This window comes from Atractosteus spatula, chromosome 8 (assembly GCF_055471065.1).
Source record: "Atractosteus spatula isolate fAtrSpa1 chromosome 8, fAtrSpa1.hap1, whole genome shotgun sequence".
Taxonomy (NCBI): domain Eukaryota; kingdom Metazoa; phylum Chordata; class Actinopteri; order Semionotiformes; family Lepisosteidae; genus Atractosteus; species Atractosteus spatula.
The window spans coordinates 9,077,855-9,094,342 of NC_142713.1; the positions used below are offsets into that span (position 1 = coordinate 9,077,855).

The 16,488-nt window shown below is 39.0% G+C and overlaps 1 protein-coding gene across 2 annotated transcripts in view; it reads left to right on the top strand.

Annotated features, from left to right (window-relative positions):
• Positions 1-16,488, top strand: part of LOC148829164 (ELKS/Rab6-interacting/CAST family member 1-like) — a 348,267-nt gene that overhangs the window by 312,946 nt on the left and 18,833 nt on the right. For both annotated transcript variants that reach the window (XM_088923624.1, XM_088923625.1), the window contains one exon: positions 13,025-13,210. In XM_088923624.1, the coding sequence (XP_088779750.1) occupies positions 13,025-13,210 (186 nt within the window). The remainder of the gene's footprint in view (positions 1-13,024; positions 13,211-16,488) is intronic.

Genomic DNA, 16,488 nt, shown 5'->3' on the forward strand with positions numbered 1-16,488 from the left:
TTAAGCTTATGGCACAATTTATATAAGCATCTCTAAAAGTGCCTTTCAGAACTTAAAAACGGAAGCAAGAAATTAAAAGAATGCAAAGTAGAGGGTGTCAAAATACACATACATCATAATTAATTCTAATAATTCCTTGCATTTACAGTATATAGTGATTTTCATTGTGACAAATCTTAAAGCAGTTTAGATGTAGGAGAGGAACCACTTTGTTCACCACTGAAGTTCAGCACCTGCCTAGGTGGTGTACAGCAATTATTGTGCACCAGCAGACCCCAGCATAAGAGTTGAGGTAGAAAAGTGACAAATTACTTCACAAATTAAATTAAGAGGTAAGTTTGGGTAGGCTAGGTTATTAAGTACGAAGTGGATTTTTAACCGGTAAACCATGTTATCACCCCTACTCTTATGAACAGTACCATGATATACAGTATGTAGTGACTGTGTAGTCAGTACCTCAGTTTAACATCTCATCCAAAAGATGATGCCTCCTTCAGCACCTCCTTCTGCAATAGTTGGTGTGGAAATCCTCATTTAGAGGGAAGAGCGCCCTCTAACAGCACATTCAGCAGTGACCCGATTGTCCGTAAAAGTCTCCCATTCCTGTACTAACCAGGCTCAGATTTGCTGAACTTCTGAAACCTGACGACATCAGGTTACAAGGTGACAATACTGCTGTAATGACATGAATGATGAAATGCCATAAAGATATAGTGAAGATATAAGATTATATCCCTTATCTCTAAGGGAGTGAGGTCCATTGTAAAGGTGCATAATCACTGAATGGTTGGCATCCAAAGGACTTCTGAATGGAGATGCAATCTGGAGACTTAGTTTGATGATCTGAGGAATCAACAGAACGTGTGGGGAGGTGGCAGCCCAGAAGAATACCAAGGGTCAGAGTTAGAATACAATACATTCTTAAACCGGGAGTTAGAATTTTAACATCTGCCTAAGTGTCTCATGGGAAACTGATGCAAAGAAATCGAAACAGGAATAATATGTTTCTGAAGATTCATTAATTCAAAATAATGAACTTGTTAATTTACTGTATTTGGCATATCTATTTAAGACTCCACCAGCTGGGAGTCCAGAACCCTAACTATTCTTCCACTCCGTTACATGTATATTGCAAAATTTTCAATAGAATGAACAGCTTGTAATGAGATTAAATCACCACTCCACAGCTGAATGTAGTTAGTGAGTTGTGATAGATACACATATTTTGTTTTTTAGCAGTTATTATTTTTTTCTACCCTCCAAATTTGAACCCACAATTTTCTCTCAGCTGGCTAGCTAATACATGGCTTGCTCTGGTTGGCCACAAAACTCACTGTCACATTAAAATTAACCTCATAATAAAGATATTTGTTCCAATTCTCCTATTACAGTTGCTTTAATCCCATATCCAACATAAGTTGCAGAACCTAACCAGCAGTTTTACTGGAAATGTTTTCTAGTCTGAGACATTCAGAATTTACACACAATCTTCCTTAAGATCAAACATAGCAAATTTGATGCTGTGTTGACTCTGCAGTGCTTGTTTTGTGATCCTCTGGTCTGTTCTCTTTATTGCAATCTTACAGGACAGCAGTGGTAAAACAGAGTGATGTCCTGTAGGTGACTTTTCCCAGTCTTTTTTTGGAACACACTGAGGAAGTACCAATAATGTGAGAACTTTGAAAATATCTATCATTATAGCGCCTAACTCAAAATGAACAATTGAATTGGACTTTTTTCCACAACCGTTAAAGGTCAAACACTGCTTTCTTGAATGTGCAGCTTGAAAGTGGGAGTTGATCTTTGACAAAAACAATGTTCTACACTACACAACTTCAGAAAACTGTGACACAAGGAGCTCAGGCAGCAGAAGGTACCTAGCTAGTTGTGGGCATTTGGTCTCCACTGACAGAATGGGATCAAACAGTGGCTGCTTTCCTGAAGTCACTGCGCATTGGGAGGGGCTCTTGGAAGAATTATCATAGCCAATGAGAAACATGAATAGTGACCTTGGAAAGTAAGGTTATAGCCTAAGGTTATATCTGTGAATACCATTTTATCCACAATGTCAAATGGACTGTCTGCAAGTCTACCTCATGTGAAGAAAGCCAGGGAGATAAGGACAGTAAGATAAGTTGGCCGACACTGACAAGACGCATCTGGCTGAGGAGAATGGGCCTCCTCTTATCTCTTGAGTTGTTGGATGTTTGGGAAATAGGTTTCTTCTCTTTTTTTTAAGCATTGTGCAGATTTATGATGTGTCTACGCTGTAGACAAAATGCAGGTGATGCTGAGAAGTCTGGGAAGGGGAACATTTAACTACCAGAAATGTCTTTTTGTGGGGCTGTAGGATCCTGCTTTATCAGTCTGCGAATGAAAATTTGATACAGTCGCTTAACAGTCCAACAGGGAGGGGCAATCAGTAGTTAGAAATGGAAAGTTAACTCACCTCCCTGTATTGCAAAAAAACATCTGAATACACTGTACTCAATCGTGTTTGACACTTGGCCCTCGAAAACTTGCCCGATGCAGCAACATTGCATTTTGGGCATTTACAGTGCTACCCCAACCCCAGGAATCTCTGGTTGGAAAGATTTTCTCACTCAGGTTTTTGAGAGAACATCTTTGATTTCAGCCAAGAAATGTCTGATGAACTGTGGAACAGAAAATACTAGAACTGCTAATGAACTGAGCTCAATTTCGAGACCTAGTCTCTTCCTTGCAACCATTAGGTCTAATAGATAATACGCTTCTTTTAAAATAACGATCTGGGAGCTGGTCTCTCTGTTACAAACCCGGTGTTTGTTGGTGTGGTTACACTGGGTGGATATAAGAAACCTGTGGCTAACCAAAGAAGTGGCCACCTAGTACTGGATTGGGAGTTTGTGCCTGGCCAATAATGGCAGTAGTACACTTGACCTTTTGCCTCGACCTTCGCCAATATGCACCTACTGTACATATTTTACAATATAATCTATTTTTCTCCACTCACTTTGCAGAGCATTTTGATCCATTTCAGGTTTTGTAATGCTGTTCTTTTTTTAATCCCTTCTTCTAATAATTCTAAAAGAAAATATAGTTCTATGCCTCTGTAGGTATGCAGCATATCAACAAAATTAAATCCAGTATCTACTATATACAGTTTAAATATAAAGCTGACTTGTATCTTATGGTCTGACGCTCATAAAACCTGAAGTAGATCATGTTGCAAACTCATACTGTGTTTTTTTACAGTGTGATTAAAATATTGCCAAGTCAAGTTTCCCTGTAGATACTAGAAGTTACATTTTAAAAAGGCAATAGCTGGAGATTGTGTTGTTTATTTGTATTAATAATTACTCTTAGAACCCCTGCTATACTTAAATAGCTTTATGTTTGATATTTTTCTTCATAACCTTTCCAAATTGTTACTAAAAGGGACTTTTTTTTCTAATCACTTAACTGAATCTTGATTTTTTTCCCTGTCTGTCTCACCTTTTAGCACCTTTTAGTGCAGGTAAAGAGAAAGAGCAAGAAGTATACAAATAAAAAATCAAAATCATGCAGAGAATCAGCATTTCATTGCCATTATTCAGGAATTCTAATAGTATCTTTGCCAAGAGTGATTTGGGTTCTATTCTGCCACATAGAAAAGAGAAGTTCTCTCATTAATGCTATCCTGATCTACCAAACTGTCCAAGGTACTTAACTAAGCTATTTAAAGATTTTATGAGAGCAATTTACAAGTACTACTGTTTGTATGGATAATAAGGAGATAAATTCCAATATTATCTATGATAACCTGATTGAAGGTGCAGTTTCACAACTTTAAAGGCTAACAAGTTGTCATCATTTCCTTCTATTTTTTATGTATAGCCTTACCATGTACGATGGGATCATGTAAGGCTGATAGAAAAAATCCTGTAATTATATCTTATTCTTGTTAGTTGTGTTAAGGATGGTAATATGTAAAACTCCTGTAATTTTATCATATTCTTGTTAGTTGTGTTAAGGATGGTAATATGTACAATCTGCAGTATCATATTTCATATCCACCACTGCATGTTAGTCATCTACTGTTGTGTTTTCCCTATCCACTACTCATGTTTCACATCTACTTTTATGTCTTCCTTATCCACTGTTTTTACACTGTTACCATCCCATTGTTTCCCTCACAAAAATGGATACATTGAATTTTTTTAATGAAAAATACATTTGTCTCTCCAGAACTGCTTCAGTCCTTTGCTGTTCTCTGATTTCAATATTTTATACATAAAATGATGACTATTTTAGTGCTTTATATTTTCTTTCTTGCTCTTCATGTCCTGCTGTTCCAGTAGAGGCAACTTTTTTTCATTTGTCAGGTTCCTGTGAAAGTAAAAGAAACTCCTTTTATCCCCATGGAGTGAAATCTGTTTTTTTCATCACACGTTAACTAACCAAAGCCACCTTGCCTCACAGCGTTGTTGTTGTTGGTTGTTTTCTATCACTGTTCTTGCTAAATAAACACCATATTTAAGAAAATGTCACTACAGGGATTCATCTAACCCCAGGATGACCTCCACTTGGTCCTGTCTGTCCTGCTCCTTCAGAGGTATTAGCAGGCCTCAGCACTTGAGCACAAGTGAAGGGCAGACTAGGAGTAGAGTGTTCCGGAAACGCTCCTTAAGAACGATGGGTTTTTGTGGCGTTTCCCTGGGGCTGCAGAATAGTGAAATCTTCTCTGGGGACAGCTAGACGGAGAGCATCTGGTATAGCTGTGCAGTGAGGTTCCCAGGGGGGCCCTGTGCAATTTATTTTTCTGAAGTCACAGACAAGGCTGCCATTAGACATACTGACAGCACTTAACCTAGGAAGGGCACCTCTTCAGACCCGCAGAACAATCCCCCCTTCACGCTCACGGCTTCAGCTTGTCCGTCAAGACAGAGCATTCCCACACACAGCCCTGCACTCGTGAATTTGCCGTGGAACCGTAACAAATATTTAATCAGCAGATAAATTTAGATCACGTACTCCATCCTAGCAGCACTCTCTCACAGATATGAGAGGGAGTTTTACGTGCATCTTAACACCACAGTGTAAAATAAGCATGGAAGCTTCACAATCCTCAATATGCATAGAACATGTTTAGCCTGGAGTGGTCTAATGCCAGCTGCCTTTTCTGTGTTGATGTAATAGGTCACTTCTTTAACTATTTAAAGTAATTTTTCAGAACTCAGGCATTTCATGGGTTGCTTGCAAAGCAATAAAGAAATACTGATAGCTGAGTTTCTACTAAGCTGCGCATATTGAGCACCAGCATTCAAGAGCAGAACCTCTGAATGCGCTGGCCCAGGTGTAGAGTAGTTGTCAGAATTCTAGCTATACAGGACAGCACTATAGCTGCAGAACTGCTGGCTAACAAGAGGGCTTTCATCAGTGTTGTGTAATAGATGACAGCATTCATGTAGCACATTTCTTGTTGATGAGTTGATACTATATCCATCTCCTCAATAAAGCTTGAGATCCCAGTTCTTTTTAGTAAAAATGACTAATTTCTCTCAGTAGGTATAGAATAAAGTGATGTTGCTGTGTCCCGAAAAATCCACAAAACTATTGCAAGTACTTGCGTGCTTGCCTCAAAAGAATTGTTGAGAATATCTAAGTCATTAACCCCGAATGCATGTACTTGATATAACAGCCACTTTATTGCCCCTACAATAAAAAGAGTGATTCAGGCCCATTAGTATTGCTTAGAAATACAGAGATGCACTGAAGCTCTACAGTGCAACTGACACTGATTTCTGTAATATCTACTATAATGATATGAACATTTGTGAAGTGGCAAACTCAACGATAAAGGTATAGACTCAGAAAAAAATACTGTCAAGCCTGTATGCTTTTTTTCCTCACTGTAACGTGAGTCCTGTAAGACAGTTTGTTGGCCAGTAATAGATGTCCAGCTGACCCTCACACAACTACACTTCACTAGCTCCAGGGGGCTCTGCTCATGTTACAGGGAGTGACAGTGTAGTGACAGGACTGAAACATGACCCTTACTGCCACCTTCATTCCAGAAGGCACCAGAGCCCTCTGAATGTACCCCATTTCCCTTACTTATCGACACTTCGAGCACCTCTGCACCTGCTGGAATACAGCTGCTTTGCTGGAGTTCTATGTAAAAGATGCTAAGGAAGCCTTACATTTATAGGTTTATAGGTTATAGGTTTTCTAAATGACCTTTTTTTTCCTGATACCTCAGATAAACATAGGTGTAACTGGTAGTTGGTTATAACTACTAAAAAAAACATTGATTTGGAAATGACATTTTAAAGGGCTCAGCTCCTTTAACAAATATATGAATAAACAACAAAATGAAAAGTATAGTTTAGGACTGATTGTAAACTCAAAGCCCTTCACATTAAAAGTATACCAATTGCCTTTAACAGCTAAAGTGTCTGTATGATTAGGGTTTCAGAATTATTTGTGAAAATCAAAGTCAAGTGATGAGTGAAATAATAAAGGTAATGAATAGCCAACATGGTGCAACTGGGACACAAATTACCATATTGTTCTTACTGACTTACGTTTCACCAGAAGAAAAAAATCATATTTTAAAACGTATACAGTGGAACTGCTGTACAATTTAGCAAAAACAGGAATGAATTTCATTGTTCCTTAAAACAAGTACTGGGCTGTTCATCATAAGGATTTAGCAAAGACGACAAATTGTGCTTTTGGCCTATCTTATTCATTCTTTTTCTTACTTACTGATCCATTTCCACCACACTGTTTCTCAGGTGCAATGCAGAAAGTTGATCAAGATGGTTTTATACCGAGCTCTGCCATTCCTCTCGCGATCACGGAGAGCAGGAGAAATGTTCTGGATTTGGCAAGACCTTGTATTCCTGCTGAGTTTCACTCACTTGACATGTCTTTTTTTTAACACCCCCCCCCCCCACCACCACCCCTTTGAAACAAATATGACCCCAGATACGTCAACCAACTTGGAGTTTGGGTTTCCTCCCCTGCCTTTTTTATAGTTAAGCTGTAAGATGTGGTTGAAATGGGGCACTCCATAAAACTGCTACGATGAGAGTCAACTGCCACTACTGAAATATTCCGTAATGCTTTAACCACTTCAGAACACATTCCAAACTTTCAGCCTCGGCACCCCCTTTTTTTGACAGGGCAGAGAATTAAAGCTGCCTGCGCCGACACTAAAGGGGTCACTTAATACCAGGGTGTCCCAACAGGTACTGTATCATTGCCCCTTTCTTTAGCTGTGTGATTGACAGCACTGATAGACCATCTCCACTCGATCCCTCCTCCCCCCTCCAACTTCAGGGAATATCATATGGCTTCTGATTAACTGATCAAAACCTGTTGAGAGGAGAGCCTGCCCTGAACCATTAAGAAGCTAGCGGTATGAGGTCAGTATGTGGGGGCTCTTTATTTTAGGAGAGAGAGGCTGGTGCTCCAACAGTCACAAACTGTTAGTTGAGAGCGGACCTCATAAAAAAGCAGTGAAGACAGTTTCTTTTAAGAAGCCCGATAAGACAGGGTATATGCAGCTGGCAAGGGATTGGAGGTGGGTGTATGGTAGGTTGTTGAAGGCTTAGTGGGCAGAAGATCAGGGCTTGAGGCCTGCCTTATATGTGCAGCCCTGACGCGGTCTGTCTGCCAACACCTTGTTCAGACGTTTAGAGGGTCGCTACACTTTTTGTGAGGCATCTTCCTTCAGCCCGACCTCGAAACAGATATTGGCTTAGGTTGTTTGTAATCATTCATGCTAAGAAATGTTACAGCAGCGTGATTTATGAAGCAACCCTGTTTCCTCTGCAAATGAAATCAAAGCACTGTAGCTGAAGATGTGGAGAACTTTTCAATACTCAAACCAAAAAATGGTCAGATACTACTGATGACTTTAGGATCCTCTCCATGCAGTTGATTTTGAAGTTAATAGAATAGTTACAAGAAGGGAAACTGCCTTGGAAATTGTGGGGAGTTTTTTTTGTGTGCTGGTTATTTACACTTAAGAGATAAAGGATCAGCAGCAGTAGTGTGTGGTACAATTTCAGAATTCAAGAAGATATTGAAACCATACAGAGTTTTGAACACTACCTACAGGTGAGCAGTGACTAATATGTCACAAACCTTCAGGTGTCCAGATAAATCTGCACTCTTTTCTAAGTATCCCAGATGAAAAGAAACTTTGGAGAGCCATTGGTGGTAAATAAGATACTTTTTGTTTTGAAAGAATCTGTAAGGGATACATGTATAATGAAGATAAATGGTGAATATGGAATCAAAGCCTCTCACAAAACAAGCTATGCTTTATCTTCAGAACCCCCTAATTAAGCGTTAATCACATCCTCATGACAGTATAATCTGTGGCATCAGCTGAGTGAAGTCCAAACAATGAAAATACATAAAAGAAAAGAAATCAAAGAGTCACCCCATTGTAAGAAAACACAACTAAGGCATTAAGAATTTCAGGGTAAACCTACTTGAGCAGAGGTTCAATGATCAAGTAAGGTGTTTTTTGTTTCATTACATACACACGCAAAGATGACAAAAAAATGCTTCTGCAGAGAAGCTGGAAAAAATATGACACTCAGATTGTGAAAGAACAAATAGGAAACCAGTCAAAGTTAAGCAGAAGAGCATGTACTACAGTATATGCTAGTGTGTGTACTGGACCTGGCCCAGCTTTCTTACACCATAATCCTTTCTCACGGTTACCATGCCACGACTGAGAAGGCAGGGCCTGTGTGGCTGGTTGCATGATGGAAGACTGTTTATCAGTACATAAAGTAAAAGCCCTGCAGGATTCTGTTGACTTTGCAATTAGCAAGCTGAAGTGTCTGATGGGGGCAAGATGGATTACAGTACCAGCCTTCAGTCCCTAGGGGAGTGGGGACTGGAGCTCATTCATTTTCACTCTCTGTGCTTTATTGGGGCCAAATGTATGTTTTTCATGTTGAAAAACACATCCAGAATTGGCCGTTGACTTTGATTTTTTTACAACATCTGATAATTCTGAAGGTTTTGTAACAGAAAAAAGGCCCATCATGCGTTGCTCTATGCCATTTCTGTCCCCTTTCCTTTTTGTAAAAGCCAAAAGTCAGAGCCATTTAAGAATTTCTGCCAGTGTGTGGCTGTTAAGACATACTCTACGAGGATCTGTTCTGGCTGAACTAAGACCGTATTTAGTTTTTTTTACTTATACACCTAATTTAGATGGAATTTTATGTATGCCTCATTTTTCCTGCAGTGTGTTCATTCATCATCTTTACATAAAATTGCTCATTAGCTTTATTATGTACATGGATTCAGGTACACATTTATCTCACCTTTAAATACTTCAGTTTAACCTAAGATCTCATTGGCATTAGGTGTCGGTGAGAAACCTTGGTGACAAGAAAGAACAGAGTACCCTGAGGTGAAACAGGACATTCAGTAAACTGTTTGTGTGTTTTCTCTCACTCCACTTTGGAAGACAGAATGGAAAATGTAGTGAAAAGGACCGCAAGCAGTTCATTCACTCTGCTTCCTAGCTTGTGAGCTGGAGTGAGCTCCCTGTTGTGAGGCAAGGGATGAACTAAGATTGTTTTTTTTTTAAAAGCAGGCCTCTGTGAGCCTGTGGAAATCCACCACAGCGCTTATTAAACTGAGCATCCACCTCCACAGGAAAAGGTGAAAGAACTGAAGAAGCGATCTCTTGGCCCCTGAGGTACACATTTGTGAAAGGTTGACCAAGCATTCGACTTGAGTCTGCAATAGCAGTTTTCAGCTCTCCTTGTACAACCTGTTGAGGGGGAAGGGGAATGACTTGCTAGGTAGTTGAAGTGGCTTATCCTTCCAGTGCCTTTTCACGTGTACAACAAGACTTGTTGGGAAATTCTTGAGAACCAGTGAGCACTCCTTGAGCTGTGGTTCACAAGCAACCCGGGTCTCCCTGTTACCGATACCTCTGCACTGTCAGAGAGGCAACTGTGCCGGCTAATTGAATCCAGAGTACGGGTCTTGGCTGCTTGGAAGAGACATTCCTCTGCAGCCCACTTTGGAATTCTCCCTTTCCCGAGATACACCCAGAAGGCTTGCAAGCCCCGTATGCCAACAAAAACAGAATAACATTCTCCCCTGGAAAAGATACACGGAATAATAAGAATTAATAAAGTGTGCGGACACAAATGTTATGTTTGTGTCAGGAACTTCAGACCCCGCGTAACTAGACTCCCCTGTTTTTAATCATATACTTTAACTGGATGTTTGCTGTTTTAAAAGTTCTAAAAAAAATACAACCACTCTACCACCACCTCCCAACCACAAGGATAAAGTAAAACTTTCAAAGGGATCACTGTAGTTTTTCAAAGTTGTATTTGCTACATAGCAGGGGTTAGAGGTCAGGTGTGAGGTACTCCAACGTTTGACCCTGAAGGTCATCCTAAAAATGACGGTTTTTGTCTGGAGGTAACCTAAACGGCACCTCAAGAGCAGCTGTGCTTTAATCATTTAATTGCTAATTTCCTTTACTTTTGCCTCAGCTCTAAAGTCAAGCACCTTCATTCCTCAGTGGAAACTGTGGAGTTATTGAGGCTTGTGGTGTTGTTCCCTAGAGAAGGCTGATGCTCATATGTTAGCAGTGGAAACTGGCTCAGCAAATTATGAGACAAAGTGGTCATAAACAAGACGTGACAGCCTTGTGAACACTGGAAGCAACTGCAGGAACCAGTCACAACAAACATTTGAAATGACATAGCACACTCTGTCCAAGAGTACAGTAACTCAGTGGGAGTTTAACAGTCCAGAATCAGTGTCCACCTGAGCACTGAGTGGCTGACAAGCATGCATGTCCAGTGATATAATGCACAGGCAGAGTGATCACCCAAGCCTTTTCATTAAAGTATGTCTTTTGGGAACAGGGTTATTTGATCTTACATCGTTGTTAATTGAGGAGTTAGAAATATTGAATAAGTCTATTGAATATAGCTTGTTAAAGAAATATCTGGAGCTGTATGGAGTAAAAGAAAGTGTTTTCTCCTTGTTTCTTACATTAACTAGAAGGCTTCACTACCACTCACTAGGATGAATAAGTATTCAATAAAATTTGAATATACTGTATATAATTGTAACATGAATATAGATTACCCGCTGACATTTATTACACTTAAAGATTGTGAGTTACATGATAAAAGATAGAAAATGTCTCATCTTGCGACAGTAAATATGAGTACCACTGCAGTGTTTTTCTTTCAACTTGTAATGTAGGTTAAACATGGATGGCTGTGTATTCAGAATGACCACCCAGCGAAAGAACAGAACCACTAGATAAATCACTGGCAACATGACCACAGCAGGGAAAACTTCAGAGCTCTTGAAGATGACACTTTCTTTTCTGAAAGCCTCATATCTCCCATAACCTGATAATAGGTCACTTCAGAATCCATCTATATCTTTCTGGTTTCATACTTCTCCGATAAGAACCACAACAAAAGGCTTTTATCAGCTTTATTTCATCCCTGTCGTATCAGTAACGACATGCAGTGATGTGGAAGCACAGGGCTCTTTTCTTTTACATAAATGTTACTCATGTCAAAGGGGTTGTATGGGAGAGTCTGTTCATGTCGTTGCTCTGTTCTCTAAAGCACCGCTGCCTTACTGCAGGGATTCTCTCGTTAAAATAACAAATGGTCAGATTAACTCAAATTCCTCGGTCATGGGGAGAATTTTTTCCTGCTCGGCTCCTCTAGGTTTCTCGGGTGATAGTGTTTCAGAGCTGTCATTTTCGCTGAGCCTGTTTCATGTTTATATTCTCCGCAGCCCCGTTTCTCCAGCCCATCCCCTTCATTTAGTGGTCTTCGCCTTTAGTGGAAGTGTCATTTTGCAGTTGGAGTTTTTTTTTTCCTCCCCGTTTTGCCTTAAGGACCTTTGATACCCAACACTAAGCCTTCTCTGCCACTGTAGTTCTTCAGTTTGACTAAATTCCACGTCTCTTATCCTAAATTTGTAAATGTTTTTGGAGTGGAAGCTTAAACTGTTGTTTTACAAGTCAGTGAATTTGAAGCCCCACTGGTTGGGTTTAAGGTGCCACTGGGCCAACACTGTGAATGCTCAATGTGCTTTACAATTGCAGAGTATATTCCATTCGAAAGAGATCAGAACAGAACAGCCTCCATGAGAATCTTTCAAGTGGAAATCGAACTGGTGGTTATTACAAAAAAGACAGGCTTCTTTTTTGTAAATTCTTTTGTGAAATAGGGCTATCCTGCACTTCATTTAGCTGTCTATAGAGTTTAAATAAATCCTATAATGACTATATAGACTTTAGTAATAGTTTATTAATATGTTTGAAATCTAAAGAAACTGCAAATGTAGTATCGGAAAAGAGAACACCTTTAGCTCATTCCAGTGACTACATCAACTTAGATAACTCATGAGTTTTTCTTGTTTGATTTCTGAATCAGGGTAAAACAGTAATCTAATTCCAAGTTGCTCTTAAATCCATGCATTTTTGTTCCTTGGTTAAAGTCTATTGCCTCCAGTGCAAGTCGTAAGTAATAGTCTAATGGCGGAAAAGGGTATTTTATGAAACTGAGTTGAGTGGGGCACAGGCGCACACCATATTTGTTTTTGTAAAAGGCTCTAGAAATTAATCCATCACTGTTGAAAGACATTCTTTAAAGCAGATGAGAAGGAACTTTGAACATTCACATTTGAGGTCTCAGAGAGCTCCCTGTGGCTTTCAAGCTCTGAATACCTATCTTGTGGCCCACTGTAGCTTATGACAGTGTGGCACACTTCATGTGACTGCTGTGCCCTTTCCCTCTGAGCTTCTCTATGTGTAAGTACTGTGCCTTTCTCCACCAGCTGTCCTGTGAACCTTGTTGAATTATATCCTCCATGCATAGTTCCATTTTGTCTTTTCTCTGGATGCTGTCTGATGTTTATCTCAAGCAACTAGAAAGGTGTGTGGGACTTGTGTCTCATTACTTAAGGCTCCATGCCGTATAATTTCTCTAAGGTACTTTCTAACATGTCTCCTTCTCCTCCCTTGGTTTAGATCATCCCCCCTCTTTTAGACCTCAACCAGAACCGCAGTAAGCTGAAGCTGTATATTGGACACCTGACCGCACTCTGCCAAGAACGTGACCCCCAGATTCTTGAGGGCTTGGCCCCCCCCACCTCATATCTCCACGATGACCGAGCAGCTTGGGAGGACGAGCTGCAGAAGATGAGCCTGGAGCAGGTGAGGCTTCTGTTGCTCTCGTTGCCCCTGTGGATGTCTTTTAATCTGATCCACTCTTTGATACAGAGTGACTTTGACTTTGGTAAATTTGTAAGGAGATTTTATGTTTTTTTGCACATTTATGACTTTACTTTTTAAGGCCTGCTGAGCCTTTTTTATGGAATAGCTTCCTACAAACAATCAATATTCTCAATGTATGGCTTTATTTAGAGAAAAATGTTGTTAACATACCATGTCAATATGGAACTTAAAGGTAAGTTGAGCAAAAAGAACTCGCAATATAAATCAGTTTCCCATGTTTTGTGGTTATTTTAGATCCATTTTTAATGTTTTTGAAGACAGAAAAAAGTAATTTATAAGTCTGAATACGTTCTCTAAAAATGTTATTCCTCTTGAGAAAAAGTGATACAATGCTGCCAAGACCATTACAATGCTCATGTGTTTTGTAGTAAGTAGGACAATCAGACTGGCAGGTTTCTGGCATTCCTGTACAGTGCTGAATAGTATTTTTTATGTGGGGTACTTGATGAAAACTGGTTGGCCAGAGAACAAATATTTTCTTAAAATATTTTTTTCTGCAAGTAAATTCTGTCCATTATTTGACAGTGAATTATAAAACATGCATTTTTATCATTTATTTTTGTCTTCAAGTCAGCTTTAATGAGCAGCTGTGTGAAAAGATGAAAGCCTCTCATAATTTTTACCGCTCAGAAATGAACTACTGTAGAACTGATAGCATTTTCGCTTCCAGTTCTGAATCTGTTTTAGGTAAATTACTGCCCCAATTTTGCTTCATTGAAATACAGTTAAATTTGTCTTTTTAGATCAGTTAATGTTGCAGTAAGATTCTGAAGATGGGAAACAGACACGGGTCAATATTCTGTTTAAAAAGCGGTTTTATCTGAAGTCAGTGTTGAAATCTTGCAGTGAGAATTCTTAATCATGTCCTCAAAGGATTCTCTTGATTAAAGTACAGTAGAATGTTTGATATAATGTTAGTTAAATAAACAGTTTTATTTCCATTCTTTAGTGTAGATATGAAGTAAGAGGGAAACTACTTGACATTGAGGATGTTTTGATGTTAGCTTTCTATTCCGTTGGGATGGATTGGCTACACAGTAGTTGAGTGTTGTTCCCACCTGATACTCATCACATAGCTATTCTTACCCAGCTAATCAGCAACAAAGCAATTGAGATGTAAATGTTGTTTAATGTTGTTAATTAGACGTTTATTTGGCTCAATGATTGCAAAATTGTAATAGATTTTGTTCTTTTTATTTTTTCAAAGGAGTGGGAGTTTGATCAATAATTTAAAAAAAATAAACAGCTGCTTTGCAAATCAAGAGGCCTTACTACAGTATAAACTGCCAGAAGTGATGTTGTTTAAAGTATACAAATAAATATAACATTGTATCCAGGCAATTCCAAAAATGAGCTCAGAGTTTTACTTTTGCATCACAAAGGCAGTTTGGGAATAAAGAATGCCTCAAACTCACTAGCTATTTTCAGTCATTTTTACATATCCTGCCATTTTAACATCAGGCTAAGGGCCGTGCAGAAATGCCCTATTTTCATAAACTACAAATGATACATACATATATTTTAAAGTGCACAGTTTTAATCAGAACTTCAGTGCTCAAAATGAACACATTTACAGGTGAAAAAATATAAATGACTTACAAGTCACAGAATTAGTTGAAATGCCCTCTGTGTGCAATAACTGTGACTCACATGATTTTAAAATAAATATACAGTATCTGCCTCTGTAATGTCCCTCAATCAGGTAGTAACCTTCAAGCAAAGATTCAACCATGAAGACAAAAGAGCATCCAAAACAATTCAGGGATAAAAATGATAAAAACACAGACAAAAATTGATTAGACCAGACCAAAAATGATGAAAACACAGACAAACACAGACTAAAAAATCAAAGACTCTGAATATCCCTTTGTTAATGTGCATAGTCAATTAGATCATGAAGAAACAGAAGGTATATCATGTCACCCAGACACTTAGATTAGGCTGTCCCCCCCAAAGACTAAGCAGCCAGTCAAGAAGGAAGCTGGTTAGGAATGTCCTCAGGAGGCCAAATGTATCTTTAAAAGAGCAATAGAGTTCAATTACTGACGTCATGTCCATGAATATACAATATCCTAGTCACTCCACGGAGCTGGCCTGTATATAATGAACAAAAAATATCTCCAATTCCATATGGAGTTTGCAACAAATCATTTAAGTGATACTGCAAACATGTGGAAAAAGGTTTTGTGGTCAGATGAGACAAAATTGGGACTTTTTGGTTTAAGTGCAAGTGTTACGTCTGGAATAAACCCAGCACAGCACATCACCCAGTCAACACCATTCCTTCTGTCAAGCATGGTGGTAGCAACACTATGTTATAACATTATGGGGCTGCCTCACATCACCAGGGACTGTTAAGCTTGTACAGTCTAAGGGGAAATGAATGGAACAAAATATAGGCATTTCTTAGAACAGAAGCTCCTTCTGCAAAAGACTTAAAACTGGGAGGAAAATTCACTTTTATACAGGACAGTATCTTAAAGCACAAGACCAGATCTACAATGGTTTGCCTACCAAGAAGACTGTGGAGTTGCCTAGTCAAATTCTGACAGATATTTTGTGGCATGATTTGAACTTTTCTGTCAACAATGCCCATCTAACTTGACAGAGCTTGAGTATGTTTGCAAAGAACACTGGGCACAACATCTAACATTTAAGTTTGCAAAGGTGGAAGAGACTTATCTAAAAACACTTTCAGCTGTAATTGCTGTCGAAGGTGCTTCCACCAAGTCTTCACTCAGGAGGATGGACACTTACAGATACAGATACAGTCCACATCTTTTAGTTTGGGATTTTTCTTTACAGTTTTTTGCTGGCTTACCTATAAAAGTCTTCAGTTTGAGCATTCAAGTTTTGATTAATCAAAATGTATGTGCATATTTTGTAATTCAACATTGGAAATGGGTTGAATACTTTTAAAAGGCATTGTGATGGGAATGTGCTCATCTGATACATGTTTGGTTGTATTTTTGTTCATATTCATCTGTTGTAAGTTTAGCAGGCATAACAGTCATTGAACAGACTGTTTTCTTTTTGTAAGGAGCACAGAAAGTGACTTTAACAGCCAGGTGGATTATATGCATTTTGCTTCTACAGCCAGGTTAGGAAAATGTTTTTTCGATTTGGTTAGCGCCCATTTTTCCGAGTTTGATTGGTATCCCTTTCATTCAATTCCTTTAAACAGTAACTAGCATTAA